The sequence below is a fragment of the Perognathus longimembris genome, chromosome 18, assembly GCF_023159225.1.
Source record: "Perognathus longimembris pacificus isolate PPM17 chromosome 18, ASM2315922v1, whole genome shotgun sequence".
NCBI lineage: Eukaryota > Metazoa > Chordata > Mammalia > Rodentia > Heteromyidae > Perognathus > Perognathus longimembris.
In genome coordinates this window covers 17,035,076-17,060,376 of record NC_063178.1, presented here as the reverse complement: position 1 = coordinate 17,060,376, position 25,301 = coordinate 17,035,076, and the positions used below count along the sequence as shown (strand labels likewise).

At 43.2% G+C, this 25,301-nt stretch overlaps 1 protein-coding gene across 8 annotated transcripts in view; it reads right to left on the bottom strand.

Moving 5' to 3' along the window:
* Crem (cAMP responsive element modulator) overlaps positions 1-25,301 on the bottom strand; it is a 69,251-nt gene that overhangs the window by 29,292 nt on the left and 14,658 nt on the right. For 3 of the 8 annotated variants that reach the window (XM_048367394.1, XM_048367395.1, XM_048367396.1), the window contains exons 3-6: positions 24,435-24,558; positions 8,095-8,241; positions 3,406-3,503; positions 2,831-2,970 (exon numbers count right to left, since the gene is read on the bottom strand). In XM_048367394.1, the coding sequence (XP_048223351.1) occupies positions 2,831-2,970; positions 3,406-3,503; positions 8,095-8,241; positions 24,435-24,558 (509 nt within the window). Of the gene's footprint in view, positions 1-2,830; positions 2,971-3,405; positions 3,504-8,094; positions 8,242-14,431; positions 14,518-24,434; positions 24,559-25,301 lie in introns of those variants that run through there. The other 5 variants (XM_048367397.1, XM_048367398.1, XM_048367401.1 and 2 more) reach the window with 2 other exon arrangements.

Below are 25,301 nucleotides of genomic sequence, written 5' to 3'. Positions count from 1 at the left end.
ATCCTCCAGCTCGCACGCTCCGGAGTAGCTAGAGACACAGGTGTCAGCTACCAGCACCCAGCTCTCATGTATGTTTTGAATACTCAACTGTATATAAGAGCTAATTTTCAAATACATAACATGAAAATATTTAACATATTATAACTTAAAAGCACCTTTATTCCAAATTGCAATTAAAAAATTTTGTAAGTGAAATCATACTACACTGACTTTAAAAGGAACAAAAGGGCTTTGAGGTGTTCTGGAAGAATATATGCTTAGGGCCTGGGAATATGGCCTAGTGGTAGAGTGCTTGCCTCGCATGCATGAAGCCCTGGGTTCCATTCCCCAGCACCACATACACAGAAAGGCCAGAAGTAGAGCTGTGGCTCAGGTGGCAGAGTGCTAGCCTTGAGCAAAAAGGAAGCCAGGGACCGTGTTCAGGCCCTGAGTCCAAGGCCCAGAACTGGCAAAAATTAAATTAAAAAAAATGTGCTTAGCATACACAAGGCCCTGGGTTCAGTTCCCAGACCCACAGGAAACAACAATAATAACAAAAACAAAAAAAAGGTTTTTGTTCTACTGATCTCTCCCATTAAAAAAAAAAAGGCTTTTATTCTACTTATCTCTCATGTTTAAATTAAACTCAAAAAGTGAGGACTTGGAGGCATAACTCAAAGGGTAGAGAACCTGTAAGTATGAGGCCCTGAATTCAAACCCTGGTTTTGAAAGAGAGAGAGAGAAGAAAAACGACAAAAGTGAGCAGTACAGAAAATCTATGAGTATATGTTCCTTAAATACCTAAGTAGTCCAAGGTGGACACTGGAGGTTTATACTTGTAATCTTAGCTACTCCAGAACCTGAGATCTGAGGATCAAGGTACAAAGCATAAACCTCCAGTGTCCACCTTGGACTACAATTTCTCCTTAAAGGAACAGCCAGGATCTAATGTATAGGCCCAAATAAGAGCACCTAAGAGTCCCATAACCTCTTGTTGGGCAAACAGATAAATATCTACCATCAATCATGCTGTCCTGTAAGGACACAAACAGAAAATGATCATGTGTACAAACCCACTGGGGCTAATGGAGGATACTGCTCAAGGCGGTCTCTGGGGACCGTGGGATGAGGAGGTCTGCCCTCCTGGAGTCTGACCCCACACTTTAGAGGGACACCAGCTGGCAACAGGTAGTCCCTAAAACTCTCAAGCACCAGCAAAGCAGCATGCAAACAAGAGAAGAAATCAAAGAGAAAAGTCCATAGAAACCTCCAGGTCTAATTCTTGCAGGTGTGGGCAGTTTTCTTTCCCATAAACTCTGGACATGTCTGTTTATTCAGCATCCTGTAGGGACAGTCGATAAATTATACCCCAGATCAGGCAGGTATCATGATTGGAGGTACCCAGAGGATTAATATTTCAATAGTTTCATGTTTCTAGTCTATCAGCCCTATAAGAATAAAAACAAAAAAGACAGCAATGAGAAACTAATGACTATGTAAGAACTCATTCATGAAAGAAGACTATACTTGTTTCAATAGCAAGGTCTTAAGATTTTAGATTTTTCGTAGGGCTGGGAATATGGCCTAGTGGCAAGAGTGCTTGCCTCATATATATGAAGCCCTGGGTTTGATTCCCCAGCACCACATATATAGAAAATGGCCAGAAGTGGTGCTGTGGCTCAAGTGGCAGAGTGTTAGCCTTGAGCAAAAGAAGCCAGGGACAGTGCTCAGGCCCTGAGTTCAAGCCCCAGGAGGCCAAAAAAAAAAAAAAAGAAAAAGATTTTAGATTTTTTTAAGTATTGCTACTTGTTAAAGGAAAAAAGAGAGGAAGGGCTGGGAATATGGCCTAGTGGTAAAGTGCTCGCCATGTATACATGAAGCCCTGGGTTCGATTCTTCAGCCCCACATATATAGAAAAAGCTGGAAGTGGCGCTGTGGCTCAAGTGGCAGAGTGCTAGCCTTGAGCAAAAAGAAGGCAGGGACAGTGCTCAGGCCCTGAGTTCAAGCCCCAGGACTGGCAACAAAAACAAAACCAAACAAAAAGAGAGAAAATCGAAAATTTTAATAGGTTAGTTGGATAAATAGTATTTAATATTATATAGATTTTAATATCAAGAACTTTTTTCCCCACAAGTCCTCTCCATTACTCCCTCCCCCTTCTTTCTAGCTCTTGTATTTCTTTTAAAACTATTTTTGTTTATCTAATGTTCTTGATTAGAGCATAAAAAAAAGTCACTAATGCTTTTGTTAGTGGGAAAATAAGAGGACAGAATGAACAGTTCATTAAAATGCACAAGACTAAATGTGAATGTATCTGTTTATTTAGAGCTTTCATTGTGTAAACTTTCAAATAAAGTGATCTATCCAATTGCTATAGTTTTAAAAGTGAAATTACTTTTCATTCTCTGAAGAAAAACTATGGCACAAATTAACAGTGGCAAGTAGTGAAAACAAAATTACATTTAAAACAATTTAGAGAACATTATTTACCTCTTTTAGATTAGTAAGGATGTTATGGGTAACAAAAGCCCAGAAGAATGAAATACAGATGTTTGTAGCTTATGTTTGCATGCATCATAAAGACAATGAACACAATCATTTCAGAACTTTTCCTGGAGATCAGTAGAAACATATAAATAGGAAAGCCCCTCCTTTTAAAAGTTATTTTTAACTACCAGATTTTCTCCTACACTTAGCGATGAACGTTTTTACTTTTCAACTACCAGTACAAATCGCTTCCTTAACGTTATATGGCGTACAATTCGTTATTCACGATGCATTTAGGAATGGACTGTGGCAACTAGGGGCGGCGTAAGCAGGCCTGTGCTGGGAGGAGCTGCGGCATACATACTGTATTGCCCCGTGCTGGTCTGGTATATGCTAGTCGGCACCGCCATGGCAACGTTAGGAGCCGTGCCTTCTTCCTCTGGTTTTTCTTCTTCAATCTTGGGAATACCAGGCACATCCGAGGAAAGTTCATTCAGTATTTTTCTAAAATATCATGGAACAATATAGACAATCAGGATAGATAAATGAGATGTCAAACAGAAAAGCATCTGACTTATACAACTGTAACCCCTCTGTACATCACCTATATAATCACTTTCTTTTTTTTTTTTTTTTTTTGGACAGTCCTGGGCCTTGGACTCAGGGCCTGAGCACTGTCCCTGGCTTCTTCCCGCTCAAGGCTAGCACTCTGCCACTTGAGCCACAGCGCCGCTTCTGGCCATTTTCTGTATATGTGGTGCTGGGGAATCGAACCTAGGGCCTCGTGTATCCGAGGCAGGCACTCTTGCCACTAGGCTATATCCCCAGCCCCTATAATCACTTTCTTAATCAGAAAAGAGATAAAGGACCGCTTTGGTGTAGGATTGTTCTACTTTTCTAGGCCAAGTATCATTCCAGAAGGAAACTGAGTTAACTCACCTATAAGAGGGTCTTCGTGAAAGGATTTCTCTGCGTTTATGTGGATCGATTACACCTTCTGATTCTGCAGATTCATCTGTCTCTGCAATTGTTGCTACCTACAATACAAGATTTTTTGAAATTCATAAAAAAAGTACTTGATCTTACTCATTTAAAACAATAGTAGTTAGGCCAGGCACCTGCTACTCACGTCTGTAATCTTAGCTACTTAAGAAGGTTGAGATCTGAGGATCATGGTTCAAAGCCAGCCTGGGCAGGAAAGTTCATAAGACTCATCTCTAATTAACCACAAAAAGCAAAGGTGGAGGTGTGGCTCACATGGTAGAGTGCTAGCCTTGAGTGAAAAACCTAAGTGACAGTGCCCAGGCCCTGAGTTCAAGTTCTAATGCTGGCACCGAAAATAGAGAAAACGCACCCCCATAGTGAGCAGGGTAGCAGTGGCTGACAGGGACGGCAGGGGCGGGGCCTGGAGTCCCAGCTATTCAGGAGGCTGGGACCTCCTGAGTACTAGGGCGTCTCAAAGCCAGCCCAAACAGGAAAGTCTGTGAGACTCTATCTGCAGTTCACTGTCAAAAAATGCTCAAAGTGGGGAGTTGTGGCTCAAGTGCTAGAATGCTAGCCTGAAGAAAAACAACTCAGGGACTGTGCCCAGGCCCTGGGTTCAAGCCGCAGGACCAGCACGCGCGCGCACATGCACACACACACACACACTCCCCCCAAGCAAACAAAACAGTGGTCAAGGGTCTTGGTTTGGAGCGCTGAGTGGGTGTGGTGGAGCAATTAGCAAAACATGGTGGATTTGGCACTACCAAAGTACAGATACAAATATGTCAGTTGTTAAGAATGTATGTTTGGGGGCTGGGAATATGACCTAGTGGCAAGAGTGCTTGCCTCATATACATGAAGCCCTGGGTTCGATTCCCCAGCACCACATATACAGAAAATGGCCAGAAGTGGCGCGGTGGCTCAAGTGGCAGAGTGCTAGCCTTGAGCAAAAAGAAGCCAGGGACAGTGCTCAGGCCCTGAGTCCATGCCCCAGGACTAGCAACAACAACAACAAACAAAACAGAACAAAACAAAAAGAATATCTGTTTGGCAAGAAATGGAGGGAATAAGAAATACTACGGAATTAGTAGCTTCACAGAATATGACAAAGCATAAGGTACTTCAGACCCATGATCCTAATCCTAAATGTGCTCTTATAAATCCATCAGGGAAGGAGTTATAAACCCAGTGACAGAGGCAGAAAAAAAAATCTAATTTTCTCTGCTCTCTTCACAGAATTCTAGCTTAGTTGATCTGGACCTTCCAGTTACACTCAAAGAAGAAAGGATGTTTAAGTAAGCAAGTCGGGCTGTTAAAGCTAGGATTTATATAATAAGGGGGGAGGGGTAGGGTTTAATGGTGGAAGATCTTGAAGGTCAAAATAAGAAATTTCTCCTTAAGCTGGAAGTAGTGGTATACTTTGATAATCACAGCACTTGGTAGGTTGAGACATGATGGTCATCAATCAGTTCAAGGCCAATTTGGGCTCCACAACAGCATCCTGTCTCTAAAACAGTTAATGTGTCTTTAAAAGAAGTATCAGAGTGGGCACTGGTGGCTCACACCTGTAATTCCAGCTACTCAGGAGGTTGAGATCTGAGGATCATGGTTTGAAGCCAGTGGGGCAGGAAAGTCTGTGAGACTCATCACTATTAACTACTGCAGCTCAAGTGGCAGAGTGCTAGCTTTGAGCCAACTCAGGGACAGTGCCCAGGCTCTGAGTTCAAGCCTCAGGACTGACAAAAAAGAAGAGGAAGAGGAGGGGGGGAAGAGGAAGAAGATGACAATAACTCAGGGCTTTTATCATAATTTCACTTCTCAAGTCAAGTACTAACACAATAACATGATTTTTAAAGAGTGATATAGTAGTCACATAATTTCTATGTTAACATATCTGCTGGGCTGGGAATGTGGCTTAGTGGTAGAGTGCTTGCCTAACATTCACAAAGCCCTGGGTTCAATTCCTCAGTAACACATAAACAGAAAAAGCTGGAAGTGGAAGAGTGCTAGCCTTGAGCAAAAGAAGCTCAGGGACAATGCCCAGGCCCTGAGTTTAAGCCCCAAGACTGGCAAAAAAACAAAAACAAAGCACATCTGCTATCAATATATTCAGCCATTTAACTCTTGCGTGCAGGGTAGCTAAATTTACAAAACTCGACTTAATATTACTATTACATGGGAACTTGATTTGAGCAAATTAAAGTTACTAAAATATTAAGAATGCAAGTAAGATTCAGTATACAATCTGTGGAAAATGACCTACGTAACTTGTGAGTGTGGATGAAAGGAGCAAACTGGGGGAAAGCAAAAGGGTGACATTACCTGACTTAAAAAATGGTAACCCCTCTGTACACGACCTTAATAACAATAAAATTATATTAAAAGAGTAAAAGGGGAGAGGGAAAGGGGGAGGGGGGGAATGAGGGAGGAGGTAACAAACAGTACAAGAAATGTACCCAAGGCCTAACATATGAAACTGTAACCTCTCTGTACATCACTTTGACAATAATTAAAATTTTTTTTAAAAAAGAGAAAAAGAATGCAATCAAGAATATACATTTCTCTAAGTACATAGAGTGTGTGTGTGTATTCACTTAAACATATGACCATGGACGACCTCTGGTTATGGACATTCTAAACATAAAGCATGCACACTCACTGTATAGTAGCTACTGGAAAAATGTTTCTGTATTAGACAACCATCAAGTATTATTCACTTTACACTGGGCTCCCACACCTGTCTAACAACCAGACTGACAACCAAGCCAACAACCAAAGCTCATGCCTATAGAATGATTTGTCCATTTTTCTTTGTTTTTTTTCATTTCTTTACCGTCAAAGTGTTATACAGAGGGGTTACAGTTTCATATGTAAAGTCCATTTTTCAATACATAGGAACTCTATGACAAGATCCACCAGCATTTATCTCTACAATTATATGATTCATTTACCAACAACCTGAATATAGGACAATACTTTCTTCTAATAGCCTGTTTGAAACAAAGTAGAAATTTTTCTACCCCAATAAAAGCCATAATACAAAGAAGAGTACAGGGGAAACTTTAGGATCAGAAAGAGCAAGAAACAAAAGGTCATCGTAGGAAATAAAAGATAGTGCGGGCACCAGTGGTTCATGACTGTAATCCTACCTACTCAGGAGGCTAAGATCTGAGGATCAAAGTTCAAAGCCAGCTCAGGCAGGAAAGACTGTGAGACTCTTACCTCCAAAAAAAAGCCTGGCCTGAGGTAGGGGAGGATGAGTGAGAATGTTGAAGGGGTGACACTGATCAAGATGTTTGTATTCATCAACTGCTTCGGGCTGGGACCTGGACTCAGAGCCCCTCACTTCCTGGACACGCCGCTTAAACCATTCCTCCCAGCCAGGCTCCCCTAAGATCTCACAGCATGGGGATTTGCTCCTTAAATGGGGTGCCCCCATTTACCCTCAGTGAAGGACACTCAGACCCACAGGCTAAGACGCTGCTAAGTGTGGGCATCGCCATCGGTCTCATAGATTTCCCCTCTATCGATTAGGTACAAAACATTTTTAGCATTTAAGGCTGATCTCAGAAAGGAACAGAAAGAAATTCAGTACATAAGAGAAGTATGCTGGGGGCTGGGAATGCGGCTTAGTGGTAGAGTGCTTGCCTCCTATACATGAAGCCCTGGGTTCGATTCCCCAGCACCACATATACAGAAAACGGCCAGAAGTGGCGCGGTGGCTCAAGTGGCAGAGTGCTAGCCTTGAGCAGGAAGAAGCCAGGGACAGTGCTCAGGCCCTGAGTCCAAGCCCCAAGACTGGAAAAAAAAAAGAAAAAGAAAAGAAAAGTATACTGTAAGTGCATGTTAATGTGTATCTATTGACAGTCACAAAAATAATCACACATCTACAGAAGCCAAGCTTAAACTGAGAGGTCCATGGCATATAAACATATAAACATGGTATGTAGGCATCCCTTCCCCACAGATGAGACTGGCGGACACTGTTAAGTGGCACAATGCATGCCAACCATGCCCAAGGCTCTGGATTCAATTCCCAGCATCAAAGTCAACCAATACATTGTAATGTCATAGTACTTTGAAGGATTACATAGACTAAATGCAAAATAAACTAATGTGAATACTCATGAATAAGGTGCTAACAATGTCACCTTTATTAATAACCTTTATTAATCTTTAATATGACTGTGTTTATCAGATATCTTCTGCAAAGAAGCCTGGAGATATTGTTTAAAAATCATTGGAGAGCTCTGCTAAAAAATCTGAATCTAAATACTCAAAAGATATGAAGTGCTTATCTAACAATGTCTCATTCTGAAAATTAAAACAACCAAACTCCAACTCTTTGTTTGCTCTTTTTGGGGGACAGGCTATCACTATGTAGTCTAAGCTGGCCTCAATCTTGAGATCCTTCTAACCCAGCCTCCCAAGGGCTGATATTATAGGCATATGTCACCATGCCCAGCCCAAACACTAAGTCTGAAGTCAAATCTATTCACCTAGCAGGACACAACACACCACTGCATGAAAAAAAAGAAAGACAACATTCCATAAATATCTAAAAGAATTTTGATTATAAAAGCTCCATAAAAAATGTTGGTACATGAATTAATGAAAGGCTAATCACCCAGGAAGGAAGCTAACCTGCACAGTTTGTATTTGTGGTGACTGAATAACCGATGGCTGTGGTGTCTGAATTACTCCCTGGACCTGCACAGTTTGGCCTGAAGGTAACTGCACTAGAGTCACAGCTGGGGAGCCTCTTCCGGTGCCTGATCCAGCTACAGAAACCTGCAAAAGTGATCATCAGTGAGGGTTAAAGCTGCATCTTTGGGGTTGTCATTTCCGCTTATTTTTAACAAGTACCACTCACTATCGTGACTGGCCTACCTCTCATTTCTTACTTTTGCCTTCTAGGAGATGACAGACAGGCAGGCGTACTTACCATTAGGAGGTGCTCACCGTCCTGGAGCTGTCATTGTCTGATGTGACAGATAGTAAAGAACCCATGCGCCTCACTTTTGGTGCCCATGCTTCGGTGGAGGAGAACATTCTGGGGTGTAAAGTTCTAAAGCAGTTAAACTACCTCACTACGCCTCACAGCCACTAACAGTGACGCCTTCCTTGTTGAGACCAGAGTATAAACGCACTCCTTCTAACGTAAGGGAAGGTAGAAAGAACTTCGGGATGGTGAACTGTTTCATAATAAATAAAAAGTTTCACATGACAATTCTAGGACTGCTTTAGACGCAAGCTGATGCAGACACAATAAGCCAGGTGCTTGTGGCGCAGGCCTGTAATCCTAGCTACTGAGGAGGCTGAGATAGGAGAATCAAGGCTCAAATCCATCAGACTCTTATCTCCAATTAGTTACCCCTCAACAATAGGAAGTAGAACTGTGGCACAAATGGTAGAGCACTAACCTTGAGTGAAAGAGCTCAGGGACAGTGCCCAGTATCTGAGTTCAAGCCCTAGGGCCAGCAAAGAAGAAAGTCACAATTGTATGCCTCATCATCATCACAGGGGGGAAAAATGCAGGAACCAAAGAAATCCCTGGACTTAACCCTTTAATGTGTCTAACTAGAAAAAGCCTCTGGTCCTGGAGCTGGAGTGGCTTCTGCCTCCATGACCTTCCCTCCCAGAGGTGGCGCCCAGTGAGAGAGGGGGCCCGCGGCGCTCAGCGCTGAGCAGGGCTAGGTGCAGGCATCTCCCCACCCTCTCAGGGCTTACTACGGTTCCCCACCAGCAAAACATGGCCCTCCATGCTCCAGCACTCAAAACCTAGCACGTTTCCTATGCATGAAACAATTCTTTCTTACATCCTAGAGCCATGTTTAGAAACTCTGGTTCACTTATTCACTTATTCATTGATTTACTCTGAACAGTCAAAAAGCCTTAGAAATAAAAGCAGCCGCCCATTCCTGTCTGTAGTAGTGGTAGAACTCTGGGATCTTAACATAATTTTTACAGAAGCCTCTGTGTGGCCTCACTTTTGAGGAACACCAATGCTATCCAATCTACTAGTATAGTAAAGGGCTTTTTACTAGGTTTAAGCTGGGCACTAGTGGCTCATACCTGTCATTCTAGCTACTCAGGAGGCTGTGATCTGAGGATCACAGTTCAAGGGCAGCCCAGACAGGAAAGTCCATGAGACTTTTATCTCCAACTAACCACCGAAAGGCTGGAAGTGAAGCTGTGGCTCAAAAGCACTCACCTTGAGCTCAAGGGCAGGGCCCAGGCCCTGAGTTCAAGCCTTAGAACCAGCACAAAACAACAAAACCTGATTTATAAGCCAGGTGTGCTGGCATTGCCAGTAATTGGGAGTACAGGCATGAGTGTTGAGAGTTCAAGGCTGGCTGGGGCTATAGAATAAAGCCTTGTCTCACCACTAAAACAGCAACAAAAAAAACTGGGCTGAGAACATGGCTCAAGTGGCAATGCACCTGCCCTAGTATGTGTGAGGTCAGTGCACAGTGAGGGGAGAGGGGAGAGAAAGAGAGAGAGAGAGAAAGGCTAGCCTTACAATAAATAAGGTTTATTACCAACATCATTTGCTTGGAAGGCAACTTCCCGGGAAAACCAAAAGTTAACAATCTTTTACCCATGCAAGAGTTTGTGCTAAGCAATGCCCTATGTGCATTAAAGTATAAACTAGAATGGATAAAACTAACACCTAGGAAAAAAAGCATACCCAACAGTAAAGACTGGTTGCTCCACTTTAGAGGCCGAGGATGTCCCAGGAGTACACAGTGAACCCTGAACAATAAGAAAGCTTTGTACACGGGCCAGAGCTTGACCCAGGCCTTGATCTGAGCTAGATAACAGCTGGACAGAAAGTGAGCAATGAGAGCAGAGGCCGCCATACACACAGCCCAAGAGGCCATTCCAGCCTGCCTAGCTCTCCTCACGGACCTCAGCCTTTAGAGGAAGGGAAAGAACCGCCATGCGGAGTAGACTGAGCAACTACAAGGTCGAAAGAAAAAAAAATGGACTGGAGGCCATGTGTGAGACAGTGGAGCTGCAGTGCCCTGCCTACACAGCTTAAGACTGCAGGGGTGGGGAGACAGACAGACAGACAGACACAGACACAGACAAGTGGAGCTGCAGTGCCCTGCCTACACAGCACAAGACTGCAGGGGTGGGGAGACAGACAGACAGACAGACACAGACAAGTGGAGCTGCAGTGCCCTGCCTACACAGCACAAGACTGCAGGGGTGGGGAGACAGACAGACACAGACACAGACAAGTGGAGCTGCAGTGCCCTGCCTACACAGCACAAGACTTCAGGGGTGGGGAGACAGACAGACAGACACAGACACAGACAGATACACAGACACACAGACAGGGACAAGACAGGAGAGGAAGGAGAGAAGGGAGGGAATGGGAAAGGAGGAATGGGACAAAAGGAAGGGAGGGAAGGAGGGAGGGAAGGAGGGGGGAAAGAGAGAAGAAAGGAGGGAAGGGTTTACACAAATGTCAGCACCAAAGGCAACTTCATAAAAAGACAGCCACCTGCCAGGCGCTGGGCCTGCGATTCTAGCTATTCAGGAGGCTGAGACTTGAGGATCACAGGTCAAAGCCAGCCCAGACAGGAAAGTCTCCATGAGACTCTCATCTCCAATTAACCACCAAAAAGACAGAGCTAGAGTTAGGACCCATGTGGTAGAGTGCTAACCTTGAGGGAAAAAATCTCAGGGAAACACTCAGGGCCTGACTTTAAGCCTCAGGATTGACATCAAAAACAGACAAACAGCTGCGGCCCTGGCCGGCCAGCCTACTTTTTACAGTCGTGGTTCCAGCTCCCGCGTCTGGGCCGTGACCGTGGCTGGTCCGTATACTTTTCACTTCCCCAATAAACACATCTTTTTACTTGAAAAAAAAACAAACAAAAACCCACACATGATATCTACCTTCATATTGGCAAATTACTAAAACAATCCCCTTTCTTCATACAACTACTTCTCAAAACTTTTCTTAGGATATTTGTACTCCTAACATTCCAACAACCTCTAAACATGATTACTTGCTTCTGAAATCTACTAGATTTCTATCTAGAGGAGGCTAGTCAGAATTTACTCACCAGATCCTGGCATGTATGAGCTTCATTTGCAGTTTTTGCTCACCCTTGTGGTGAAAACACACCTGTTACAACAGATTTCAAGCTACTATTAAACAAGCTAATGGACACCAAGCTGGAAAAAAGATGTACATCACTGCTTCCTGCAAGCCACTGTGAGCATTCCACGATTTCCTCTTTTGATAAATGCCATATCAGAAATTAAAATGGAGACTTTGAAATATCCATATACAAATAACAGTAATAACTCATTAGATGCGTACATAAAAACACCCTATGAAAATAATTATATTCTCCATAGTGCCACTTCTGGTTTTCTGGTGGTTAAATTGAAGGCATGAGTCTCATGGATTTTCCTGCCTGGGCTGGCTTTGAACCACGATTCTCAGATCTCAGCCTCCTGAGTAGTTAGGATTATAGGCTTGAGCCAGGCACCCACTCTATTTTTGTATCATTAGTGAAAACAATACAGAGAAAAAAATAACATCTGAGCATTATTGTAAAGATATATTCGCAAGTGTCCTTAAAGTTTCACCCAAGGTTATGTGCCATACACTTTGAAAACAGCTGCCCTTTACTAAAGTAAATCCTGGTATTCATTTAATGAAGAGATGGTTGAACAGGCTGAGATTTCAGCTACAATAGACAAGCACAGCCCAAACTCTCATATGTAGTAAACTGACAGTGTATGTATGTCATACGTTGGCAAAATTTAAATTAAAACTTATACTTTAAAAAATCCAGGCCCCGGGCTGGGGATATAGCCTAGTGGCAAGAGTGCCTGCCTCGGATACACGAGGCCCTAGGTTCGATTCCCCAGCACCACATATACAGAAAACGGCCAGAAGCGGCGCTGTGGCTCAAGAGGCAGAGTGCTAGCCTTGAGCGGGAAGAAGCCAGGGACAGTGCTCAGGCCCTGAGTCCAAGGCCCAGGACTGGCCAAAAAAAAAAAAAAAAAAAAAAAATCCAGGCCCCGGTGGCTCGTGCCTGTAATCCTAGCTATTCAGGAGGCTGACATCTGAGGATCTCAGTTTGAAGCCAGCCTGGGTAGACAAATCTAAGAGATTCTTATCTGTAATTAACTGCGAAAAGAGCTGGCAGTAGAAGTATGGCTCAAGTGTTTAGTGCTAGCCTTGAGCAGAAAAAGCTAAAGGAAAGTACTGTGACCGCAAGTTCAAGCCTGGGTACAGGTGCACAATCACATGCATGTGCGCACACCCACACACATGCACACAAACATATTAAGAAAGAAAAAGAGAAAGAAAGCCCTAAAATTTGCTAACACAAAGAGAAGTCATGATTGCCCAGCGTTCAGCACATCGGTTCCGGAATGAGGAGAAGAAAGACCATGGTTTTAAGCTAGTATGTGCAGAAAAGCCTGAGGTTCATCTCAAATGAACCAGCAAAAAGCCAGAAGTGGAGGTACGTATAAAGTGGTAGAGCACCAGCCTTGACAAAACAACATCTGAGGACAGTGAACTTGAAACTGTAGTGAAAGAAAACCCAGAAGTAACAGTACTCACACAACTAGCCCTAGAGGTTGAGGCGGCAGGTGTTCGCGTTCACTTTACACAAACATTTGCTCCAGTGTGAAAGAGATAGTTATTCTGAATAACTGGTAGGAATAAATCAGACTTTTTTTTTGATATGTAGAAATCACTCTTTCAGTTGCTTTAACTATCTTTCAAGTATAATTCTCAGGACTTTTGATTATTAAATAATAATTGTACTTTTAGAAGGGTTTTGAGATGGTTTTAATCAGGAGATTGATATATAAGGACTGAAGTTTAAAGCTAGCCCAGACAGATACATCTAAAAGACTCTTATTTACAATTAACTAGAATAAAAGCTAGAAGTGGAGACATGGCTCACTAGCTGATATAGCATAAGCAGGTGAAAAAGCCAATCAACAGCCCTAGGCCCCGAGTTCCAGCCCAAGTGCAGACATTTAAAAAAAAATAATTAAATAGGGTCCTGGAATGTGGCTTAGGGGTAGAGGGCTTGCCTAGCATGCATGAAGCCCCGGGTTCCATTCCTCAGCACCACATACACAGAAAAAGCCAGAAGTGGCGCTGTGGCCCAAGAGCTAGAGCCTACAGAAGCTCAGCTACAGTGCCCAGGCTCAGGTAGAGGATTTTCAATAAGGAAAAAATTCACAGGAGTGCACTACATTTGTGAATTAGCTCATTCTTTTATTCTGTCAACAATATTTTCCTAGAAGTCTGCCATGCTTTAGTCTAGAATAGACTGAGAGCCTCTGCTCTCCCTTCAGAGACAGACAGAAAACAGAGAAACAAAGAATTTGCAGTGGTGCTCAGTCCTGCAAAGAAAAAACAAAGCAAGGTAAGGGGTTGGAGAGTGACTAGATAGGCGGGTATGGAGGAAAGCTGTTAGGGAAACCTTCACAGAGAAGAGGTCATTTGCAAGAAAAGCCTAAAGGAATATAAGGCAAAAGTCATAGGGAGACTTAAATATCTCTTTATCACATTCCATTCATCAAGTATTCAACTGATCAGAAAAACAAGCTACAAACAGAAAAGGCTATATTTTAAACACTTATGAAAAGGCTTTAAGAGTATGTGAACAAATGTGATAGAAGTTAAAAAAAAAAAAGTGAAGAATGAGTGGGTACCAGTGGTTCCTGTCCTTAATCCTAGCCACCCAGGAGACTAAGATCTGGGGATCTCAATTTGAAGCCAGCCAGGGGAGACAAACCCAAGAGACTCATCTCCTACTAACCACCCAAAACTCAGAAGTGGAGCTATAGTTCATGTGGTAAAGCACCAGCCTTGAACACAACAGCTAGAGGACAGTGCCCAAGGCCTTGAGTTCAAGCCCTAGCGCCAGCACCCAAAACAAACAAAAACAAAACAATGAATGACCTTACAGTAGATACAATTTACCTTTTGTTCCAGATCCTCCGAAGAATAATCATCTTCTATGGGATGTCTGAAACATAGGTTATGCTGATGCCACCACATCCACCCAGAAACCTATCACAGACAGTAGTAATCTGAAGAAGCAGGTGAAGATGGTACACCTGACAGCCTTATTTGGCTCTGCAACTTTAAAAAAAATGTCCTAATAATGACACTTAAGACTGGCAAAACCTCACAGTGGAGTAGCACAGCATTTGATCAGCACCTAGTGGGCCGGCTCCAGTCTGTAACTAGGTTTCCTCAGAGTGGAGTTTATGATGTCACAGTGCCCCTGACAGTGTCACAGAGCTAAGGCCCACATCCAAGGGACAGTTAATAAAGGAGGGATTAAAGTGACATGAATTCACAATATAGCACTAGCCTGCCTCAGAGACCAGCATTCCATACTACCTAGTTTAATGTTGTGGACATTAAAGAAAACTCACTAACAGCCTAAGCCAGATGTTGAAAGCTATCTTGATTCTGTGTATTAGACACAACTTAAAAAAGAAAGTCTTTTTTAGGGAACAAATAGTGTTGAAATAATGATGCAGATATTTTAATGTTGAAAACAGGAGAACAAAATTATCTGATGAATATCTGAATAAAGATGAAAAACATCTTATTTAAATTTTCAAAAAAATGATATTTTAGCTGGGTGTTAGTGGCTCCCATCTGTAATCCTAACTACTCAGGAGGCTGAGATTTGAGGATCATGATTTGAAGCCAGTCCTGGCAGGAAAGTCTATGAGACTCATCTCCAATTAACTACCAAAAAGTCAGAGGTGAAGTAATGGGTCAAGTGGTAAAATGCTAGTCTTGAGTGAATAAGCTCACGAATAGAGCCCATGCCCTGAGTTCAAGCACCAACACACACACACACACACCCCAATCTCCTATTTTGTTGTGCTAAATAAAGACAAAAGCAATATGAAAAATGAAAATACAGCTAGGGCTTATTTCAGTTGTTATTATTACTATTATTGTTTAGGTGCTAAAGACTGAACTCCAGGCCTCACATATGCTAGATCTATTTGATCTATACACCAGATCTATTCTGGCGTCTTGAAAGACTTCTTTCTTTTTTTCTTTCTTTCTTTCTTTCTGCCAGTCCTGGGCTTGAACTCAAGGCCCGAGAACTGTCCCTGGCTTCTTTTTGCTCAAGCCTAGCACTCTACCTCTTGAGCCACGGTGCCACTTCTTGTTTTTTCTGTGTATGTGGTGTGGAGGAATGGAACCCAGGGCTTCATGCATGCTAGGCAAGCACTTTACCCCTAAACCACAACCCCAGCCACTAGCTCTAGAACTTTCAAAAGTCCATCTTGGGGCTGGGGATATGGCCTAGTGGCAAGAGTGCTTGCCTCGTATACATGAGGCCCTGGGTTCGATTCCCCAGCACCACATATACAGAAAATGGCCAGAAGTGGCGCTGTGGCTCAAGTAGCAGAGTGCTAGCCTTGAGCAAGAAGCAGCCAGGGACAGTGCTCAGGCCCTGAGTCCAAGCCCCAGGACTGGCCAAAAAAAAAAAAAAAAAGTCCATCTTGTGGGAATGGAGATGTGGCTCAAGTAGCAGAGTGGCTAGCTATGAGCAAATAAACCAAGTAGGTGCAAAGCCCTGGAAAAAATAAAATAAAATAAATAAAAGCCGGGCACTCACACCTGTAATCCTAGCTTCTCAGGAGACCGAGACCTGAGAATCTCAGTTTGAAGCCAGCTGGGGTAGGAAAGTCTGTGTGACTCATATCTCCAATTAAATCACAGAAAAGGCCAGAGTGGCGCTGTGGCTCCAGTAGTAGAGTGGTAGAGGGGTAGCCTTGAGCAAAAGGAGCCCAGGGGCAGCAGCCAGGCCCAAATTGTAAGCCCCAGGATTGGTGAAATTGATTAATTAATTAAACTAAAGTTTGTTTGTTTGTTTATTTATTTATTGCCAGTCCTGGGGCTTGGACTCAGGGCCTGAGCACTGTCCCTGGCTTCTTTTTGCTCAAGGCTAGCACTCTGCCACTTGAGCCATAGCGCCATTTCTGGCCTTTTTTTTTTTTTTCTGTATATGTGGTGCTGGGGAATTGAACCCAGGGCTTCATGTATAGGAGGCAAGCGTTCTTACCACTAGGCCATATCCTCAGCTAAGCTAAAGTTTAAAAAGTCATTCTTGTGCTTTATTTCAGTGAGACTAAAACTGATAGTAACTTATAAGCCAAATGTATTTCAAAGTAACAAATGCACATAGAGCAGTAAGGAGCAGTGAGACCCAGAGCCAGAAATACTTTTATAGCAAACATATTACAAGGGCAAACAAAGGCTACTGAAATGGATCTCAACAGTAGTGCAAATTATCTCTATGAATTAGAAATCTACATACCTGAAACCAGAAACCACAGAATAAATGCCTAAAAAACATTTGTGTACAACTTCATATTGGCTGTAGTTTTAATGTAAGTCGATGCCTTTTTTCCCTCTTCTTGGTTGTTCTAGACATGATACCCAGGGCCTCATGCCTGCTAGGCAAGTGATCTACATGGCCAATCCCCAGACCAGCTCTGTTTTACAGGAATTCTTTTTAATTAACCTATTACACTTTTTCCCCATCATTTTGCATAACTCTAGAGTACTGACTGACAAATGTAACCTTTAAAAATAGTAATAATAACCAGGTGCTGACAGCTCATGACTGTAATCCTAGCTACTAAATCTGTGGATCATGGTTTAAAGCCAGCCAGGGCAAGAAAGTCCATGAGACTCTTATGTCCAATTAACCACTAGAAAACCAGAAGTAGAACAAACTGGTAGAATGCTAGCCTTGAACAAAAGAGCTCAGGGACACCACCCAGGCCCAGAGTTCAAGCACCACATCCAACAAAAAGATAATAGATTAGTAATAATAATAAGCTGACTTCATACTTGTAATCCTATCTATTCAGGAGGTTGAGATCTGAGGATCACAGTTCAAATCCAGCCCAGGCAGAAAAGTCCATAAGACTCTTATCTCCAACAAACTATTCAGAAAAAGTTGGAAGTGGCACTGTGATAAAACTGTAGAGCACTATCGTTGAGCAAACGAAGCTTAGGTGCCTAGGCCCTGAGTTCAAGCCCCAGGACTAATATGCGTGCACAGACACGTACACATACATGCACATACAAATAATAATAGCTGTATGCTGGTGACTCGCGCCTGTAATCCTAGCTACTCGGGAGGCTGAGATCTGAGGATCGCAGTTTAAAGCCAGCCTAAGCAAGAATGTCTGTGAGACTTATCTCTAATTAACTACCAAAAAGCTGGAAGTAGCTCAAGTGGCACAGCGCAAGCCTTGATAAAAAAGCTCAAGGACAGTGCCCAAGTCCTAATGAGTTCAAGCCATAGGACTAGCACCAAAAAATTTAATAATAATAATAATAATAATAATATCTGGAGACATCGCTTAAGTGGTAGAGCATCATCCTGGCAACTTCAAGGTCCTAGGTTCAAACCTCAATACTAAAGAAAAAACCACATTAAGGCCCTGACTGACGTATCTGGAAATACTACATATTATTCTTACCACCTTTTCTGACAGTTGTTTATCTATTTCATCTATGTAGCTCATACAGATGTGAGACACCAGCCTACCTACTCTATAGGCTAAAATATGGAAAATTACAGTTAGAGGCCAACCTAGGCAGGGAGGTCCACCTGACTCCATCTCCAATTAATCTGCAAAATGCAGGCTGGAGGCATGGCACAAGTGATATAACACCAGCTAAGCAAATAGCTGAGTAAGCGGAGAGCTGGGTTTTAGAACTCTGCCGCTATACCCCACCATAGGTTTTTTGGGTCAGTCATGGGCCTTGAACTCAGGGCCTGGGCACTGTCCTTGAGCTCTTCTTGCTCAAGGCTAGCACTCTACTACTTGAGCCACAGTGCCACTTCTGGCTTTTTCTTATATGTGGTGCTGAGGAATCAAACCCAGGGCTTCATGTTGGCAAGGCAAGCTCTCTACCACTAGGCCACATTCCCAGCCCATAGGTTGTATTTTTCCTCTTGTTTTTTTTTTTTTTTTTTGGCCAGTCCTGGGGCTTGGACTCAGGGCCTGAGCACTGTCCCTGGCTTCTTTTTGCTCAAGGCTAGCACTCTGCCACTTGAGCCACAGCACCACTTCTGGCTTTTTCTTTTCTTTTTTTTTTTTTCTGGCCAGTCCTGGACCTTGGACTCAGGGCCTGAGCACTGTCCCTGGCTTCCTTTTGCTCAAGGCTAGCACTCTGCCACTTGAGCCACAGCGCCACTTCTGGCCGTTTTCTATGTATGTGGTGTTGGGGAATCGAACCCAGGGCTTCATGTATCCAAGGCAAGCACTCTGCCACTAGGCCATATTCCCAGCCTCAATAGGTTGTTTAAAAAAAAGTTTAAAAATTATTGTTGTAGCTGGGTGCTGGTGGCTCATGCCTGTAATCCTAGCTGTTCAGGAGGCTGAGATCTGAGGATCATGGTTTAAAGCCACTAGGTATGCCACTAGGCCATATCCCCAGCCCCTACTTCTGGCTTTTTCTATATGTGGTGCTGAGGAATCAAACCCAGGGCTTCACGTATCCGAGGCAAGCACTCTGCCACTAGGCCATATTCCCAGCCTCAATAGGTTGTTTAAAAAAAAGTTTAAAAATTATTGTTGTAGCTGGGTGCTGGTGGCTCATGCCTGTAATCCTAGCTGTTCAGGAGGCTGAGATCTGAGGATCATGGTTTAAAGCCAGCCCAGGCAGGAAGGTCTGTGAGACTCTTATCTCCAATTAACCACCAGAAAACCGGAAGTGGCACTATGGCTCAAGTGGCACAGCACTAGCCTTGAGCTGAAGAGCTCAGGGATAGTGCCCAGGACCAGAATTCAAGCCCCATGACTGACAAAAAAAAAAAATTATTATTTGTATGAGGCAAGCACTTTACCACTAGGCCCCAAAAATATTAAGTAGTTGTACAAATGGATTACAATTCCATAAGTCAGGCTAAGAGTACAAAGGTAAAAAAAGAGAAAAAAATCTGAAGGTAAAAGAAAAAAAGAATACAGTGCTTTTTGGTCAATATTACCTCTTTCTTTATTCTCCCCATTTTCTTCCTCCCATCTGTTTTTGACCAAATGTTTCAAACGTACAGAAAATAGAAAAGCAGCAAATCTAGGAGTCTGCTATGTAGATTGAATATCAGTATTCAGTATATTTGAGAATCTTAAAGAAACACTATAAATATAATTGTTTTTTTTTTTTTCCAGTTCTTAGATATGGCCTTCTCACAAGTTTCTGTCTTTCCTTTTATTTTATTTATTTTTTTTTGTCGGTCATGGGGCTTGAACGCTAGGCCTGGGCTCTCCCTGAGCTCTTCAGCTAGCAATGTTTCACTCGCCACAGCACCACTTCTGGTTTTTGTTGGTTGATTGGAGATAGGAGTCTCACAGACTTCCCTGCCCCGGCTGGCTTTGAACCATGATCCTCAGATCTCAGCCTCCTGAGTAGCTAGGATTGCGGCGTGGTTCTTCTCAGGTTTCTCATGGCTGGCCCTCTTAACAATCTGTCATACTCACAAGACGGGGTGCTTCTAGCCTGATGGTCCTTAGAACTGCAAATTATCAACTGGGAGCCTGCTGTTCTGTATGGGCCTCAAAAGCCTTGGAGGAAATGACATATAGCCAAGATATAAAGAGATGAGGTGGTGAAGGGAGGAAGGTTTGCGTGTGTTTGTGTGTGTGCTGGTACTGAAACTTGAACTCAAGGGCTAGTACTCTCCCTAAGCTTTCTAGCTCAGTTTTACCATTTGAGCCACACTGTGTTATGCTAATTAAAAATAAGAGGCTCAGATTTGTCTGCCTGGGCTGGCTTTGAACTTCAATCCTCATAGCTCAGGCTCCTGAGTAACCATTAGCACTGGGCGTCAATGTTTGCTTTCTACTATGACAAGCACAAAAAGGCAAGATTATAGGCTAGGAATTAGTTATAAAAACTCTGGACAGTCCAATTTTATTTTTTAAAAGCATGTTCTAAGCAGGGTGGCAGTGGCTCACGCTTGTCATCCTAGCTACTCAAGAGGCTGAGATCTAAGGATCACAGTTTGAAGCCAGCCCACGCAGAAAAGTCGCTGTGGACTCAAAAACCAGAAGTGGAACTATGGCTCAAAATGGTAGAGCTCCAGCCTTGAGCAAAAGAGCTCAGGGACAGGGCCCAGGCCCTGAGTTCAAGCTGACCAACTGAAAAAAAAAGTTCTATTTTCAGACAGCAAGATTAAAGGATATAAACAGAAATTATAATAATGCCAAAAAAATCTTTGGACGTTAAAATTAAGAAAGTCTCATGTTCTTTATAATAATATTACTTTGTTAATTTTCTACAGTCAATATACTTTTTTTAAAAACAAGAAAAACATTATCCACTCCTTCCCCTCCCAGGCACCCCCCACCCCAAGAAAGGCCAGCCTGTTTGTCTTCAGGGTGACAAAGAAGGTTGCTAGGGAGACGCAGTTCCACAGAACACTTAGAGCAAACCTCCAGGGAATGAGGAGGTGTTGGCAGCTTGGAAGGAGAGAGACAAGCAGGCGCAGTGGAGGAGGCCCAGTTTTGGGGGAGAAGAAATCACACAGGAATTAATCGAGCCCAGGACACCCTGAGAAAGGCCTACTGTCCTCTAGTCAGGCTGCCAGGGGGCCCTCCTTATCCACTTTCCCTTTAAGATTTTGGTAAAATCTTAGTGCCTCTCTGTATCCCACGTTACTATGGCTCTACCAGGCACTTAATGATATCCACCCTATCGGCTCAGACTTCCAGTCCACCTCCACTGTGCTCCAAACACAAGGAGCACCTGAAAACACTTCAAAAATAGAGAATATTCTAAACCCTCAAAGACTCACAAACCTCTGCTTATGTTTAGCAGCTTTACTTCCTGGCCCAGACACTAGGCTCCAGGTAAATGTGATATCTGAAGTCCTCTGACGGGCCGTACACTGACTTGGTGCCTCTACTCAGAATATGCTTCCATCCAACCAGGCGGGCAGTGCACACCTGTGATCCTAGCTCTTGAGGAAGCTGAGATCTCAGGATCTTGGTTCAAAGCCAGTCTGGGCAGGAAGGTCTGTGAGACACTTATTTTGAATTAACCATTAAAAAGCCAGAAGTGGAGCTATGGCTCAAGTGGCAGGGTGCGAACTCCGAGTAAAAAAAGCTCAGGAAGAGCTCCCAGGCCCTCAATTCAATCCTCAGGATTGGAACACACACAGACTCCCTTCCCGTAACTACCTTGCAAACACCTACTCATCATGTCTAACTCGAAAAAATCCCCTGTAAAGTCCTCCTAGTCAATTGAGCACTCTCTCCTCTACATTCCTTATTCATTTTGTACTAGGCATTGTATAGGACTTGGAATGCTACCAGCATGATTATGAAAAGTCCTGACTACTGCACCAGAAGATAGTGGATACAAGGAATTACACTTCTCTACATGTAAGCCCAGACGCTGGTGGCTCATGCCTATAATCCTAGCTACTCAAGAAGCAGAGATCCGAAGATAGGCAGCCCAGGCGGGCAAGTCCGGTGAGACACTTTATCTTCAATTAACCACCAGAAAGCCAGAAGTGGCTCTGTGATTCAAAGTGGTAGAGTGCTAGCCTTGAGCAGAAGAGCTCAGGGACACCACTCAGGCTCTGAGTTCAAGCCCCAGAACTGACAAAAGAAAACAAAACTCTACATTTAGAACAGGGCCTAAACACAGTAGACATTCAATAAATATGTGATAAACTGATACATTAAAGTGCTTGATTGGGCTGGGGATATGGCCTAGTGGCAAGAGTGCTTGCCTCATACACATGAAGCCCTGGGTTCAATTCCCCAGCACCACGTATACAGAAAATGGCCAGAGGGGGCGCTGTGGCTCAAGTGGCAGAGTGCTACTAGCCCTGAGCAAAAAGAAGCCAGGGACAGTGCTCAGGCCCTGAGTCCAAGCTCCAGGACTGGCAAAAAAAAAAAAAGTGCTTGATTGTTACTACATACATTTTTGTGCCTGTGTGTGTCCCAGTCCTGGGGCTTGGACTCAGAGCCTGGAGGCTGTTCCTGAGCTTTTGTGTTCAAGGCTAGCACTCTGCCACTTATGCCTCTTCTGGCTTTTTTGGTGCTTAATTGGAGATGAGAGGCTCACGGACTTTCACTCCCAGGCTGGCTTGAAACTTTGATCCTCGTATCTCAGCCTCCTGATTAGCTAGAATTACAAGCATGAGCAACTAGTACTGGGCTACACTGGGGGCGGGGGGAGGCAAGTGATTTTTTTTTGGCATTAGAAAAATTACATACGTAGTTCTACAAAGGAGTTTAAATTTAACAAAGCAGTTTATGAATACAATATACCTTGATCGATGTCACCCCTTTCAACATTCTAACTCATCCTTTTCTGACCTACCTCTTCCCTCTTTCTTCTTAATTTTGTAGGATATGCATTGAGTTCTAGACCGCATTTCTTCCCCTCTTCTTCATTTGTCCACCTCTTTCCCCCTGACACTACTCTAACTCTTTCGTTCCTGCTTCCTGGTGTTTCCAGCTACATATTTCTATTTATATTTACATTAGTTGTACCAGAGGGGTTCCATTATAACATTTCCACACATGCATACAATTTATCAACCACATCCCCTAGGCCCTTTTTCTTTCCTGCAACATTTTCAACAGGCTTTATTCCTCTATTTCATCCATGCAAACACACTTACTTCCACCATATTCTTCTTCTTTCACCTCCCTCTGCTACCCCTACCTTCCCTGTGGCACTCACCCCCTCCACCATGCCTGTCCCACTTGCCTTTCATTTTCCCCTTGTTTTAATGGGTGATGAATGCACCAAACGCTCCACTCTGGTGATCCAATGGTCTACATATACTAAACCTTATCCGAGCCACCACCTCTACTGCGTTCTCCTGCCCCATCCCCAGCCTCCCACTAGTCAGCAGCTTCCATCAAGCCTCCTAGTGCACACTTCATACACAGTTGCAATGTGTTTACAAATTATTGATCCTCCCTCTTTCTTTTCCCTCTCCCCTTCCCCTAATCCTCCAATAGTCCCATAGTTAAGAGTCATGTTCTGTTTATACTACTTTTTTTTTTTTTTGGTCATTCCTGGGGCTTGAACTCAGTGCCTAAGTGCTGTCCCTTACCTCGTTTGCTCAAGGCTAGCACTGTACCACGTTGAGCCACAGCTCCACTTCCGTTTTCTGGTTTCCAGGGAATCATATCAGAAGTGTATCAATTTGGAATTAGCGACTCACTCAGGCAACAATCTGAGCATTACATATTATGGGGTTTTGTTTGGTGATGGTAGTGGAGGCTGGATGTGTCTGGTACAACAAAATCATTGGAATATGTGTCGTCCCTACAAAGTCCTTTGGTACGCATGGCTGATGACCAAGGAACAAGAGAAAGTTGCAAGCAACAGGAATTAAAAAAAAGAACCCACGTGACATGATAAATTATAAAAGAACCTAGCATTCACACACAGTGAGACCAAAGGAGGATACTCTTAGGAGAGAATCACAAAGGCACAGTGCCTATGTGCATCTGATCATAGAAAATTATACTTATCAAAATGAACTCCAGGAAATGGAAATAAGAATTTTTTTCTCTTGGTTGCTGTTTTCGCTTTCTTTTCCTTTTGTCTTATTTATTCATCAATCTGTCTTTGGAAGCGTAAGGGGAGGCACAGAAATGGAGGGACAAAGGTGAACAAATGCAGCAGTGGTCCTCACTAGAAACTATGCTGAAAATGCTGTATATAACTTGTGGGTGGGGGTGGGTGGGAAAAACTGGGAGAGAGCAAGGGAAGGAGTAATATCATCCAAAAACAAATGTACTTTTTGCCAGATTAGTGTAACTGTAACCCCTCTGTATATCACCTATATCATGATATGGGTTTTGTTTTTTTAATTTAAAGTATGAGGGAAAAAAAAGAATCCATACATGATTCTCATTGTCACAGAACTAACTTTCATCAATGTGCTATGGCCTACCTGAGCTAGAGTAGGGATTGAATTTTGGCCACTCTGAGTTTGCATATGACCAGAATCTCGCTCAACCACGGAATTTATTATACTTCCATCCTGAGGAGATTCAACTGTTTCCATGGCCATTTGTCTGAAAAGACAACAAAAAGAAGAAAAGGATTAAGGATCCGATTGACGTATCTGAAAATACTGAATATTATTCTTACCTTGCTTTCAGACAGCCAGTTATATTGCCTTGTAATTCTCCAACTTTAAGACGACTTCTCTACTCACTGGATAGGATGCCAGCAGAGAAATGCCACATGTGAAATGTTTTATGAGAATCAACATTTTTTTTTTTTTTTGCAATCTTGGAGCTTGAACTCAGGGCCTGAGCACTATCCCTGGCTTCTTTTTGCTCAAGGCTAGCACTCTACCACTTGAGCCACAGTGCCACTTCCGGCTTTTTCTATATATGTGGTGCTGAGGAATTGAATGCATGCTAGGCGAGCGCTCTACTGCTAAGCCACATTCCCAGTCTGAGAATTAACTTTTTTGTGTGCTGGTACTGTACTGGGACTTGAACTCAGGGCTTGGGTGTGGCCCTTTAGCTTTTTTTCTGCTGAAGACTGGTACTCTACCACTAAACTTACTGAATCAAGTTTTGTGATGGGATCCAATTTTATTTTATAACCAACTGACTTGAATTTTTTAAAATCTGGAAAATAATTAGCTCACTGACAAACTAGTAATTAATACAAGTACCTTATTAATGCGTGTTATGTGTGATGTGCTTTGGAAAACAATGGCAGGAATGAAGCCCAACTGGGGACAGGGCCATATGAGCCATACACCGAAGGATATTTCACCAGGCAGAAAAGGAACAGGAGGGTT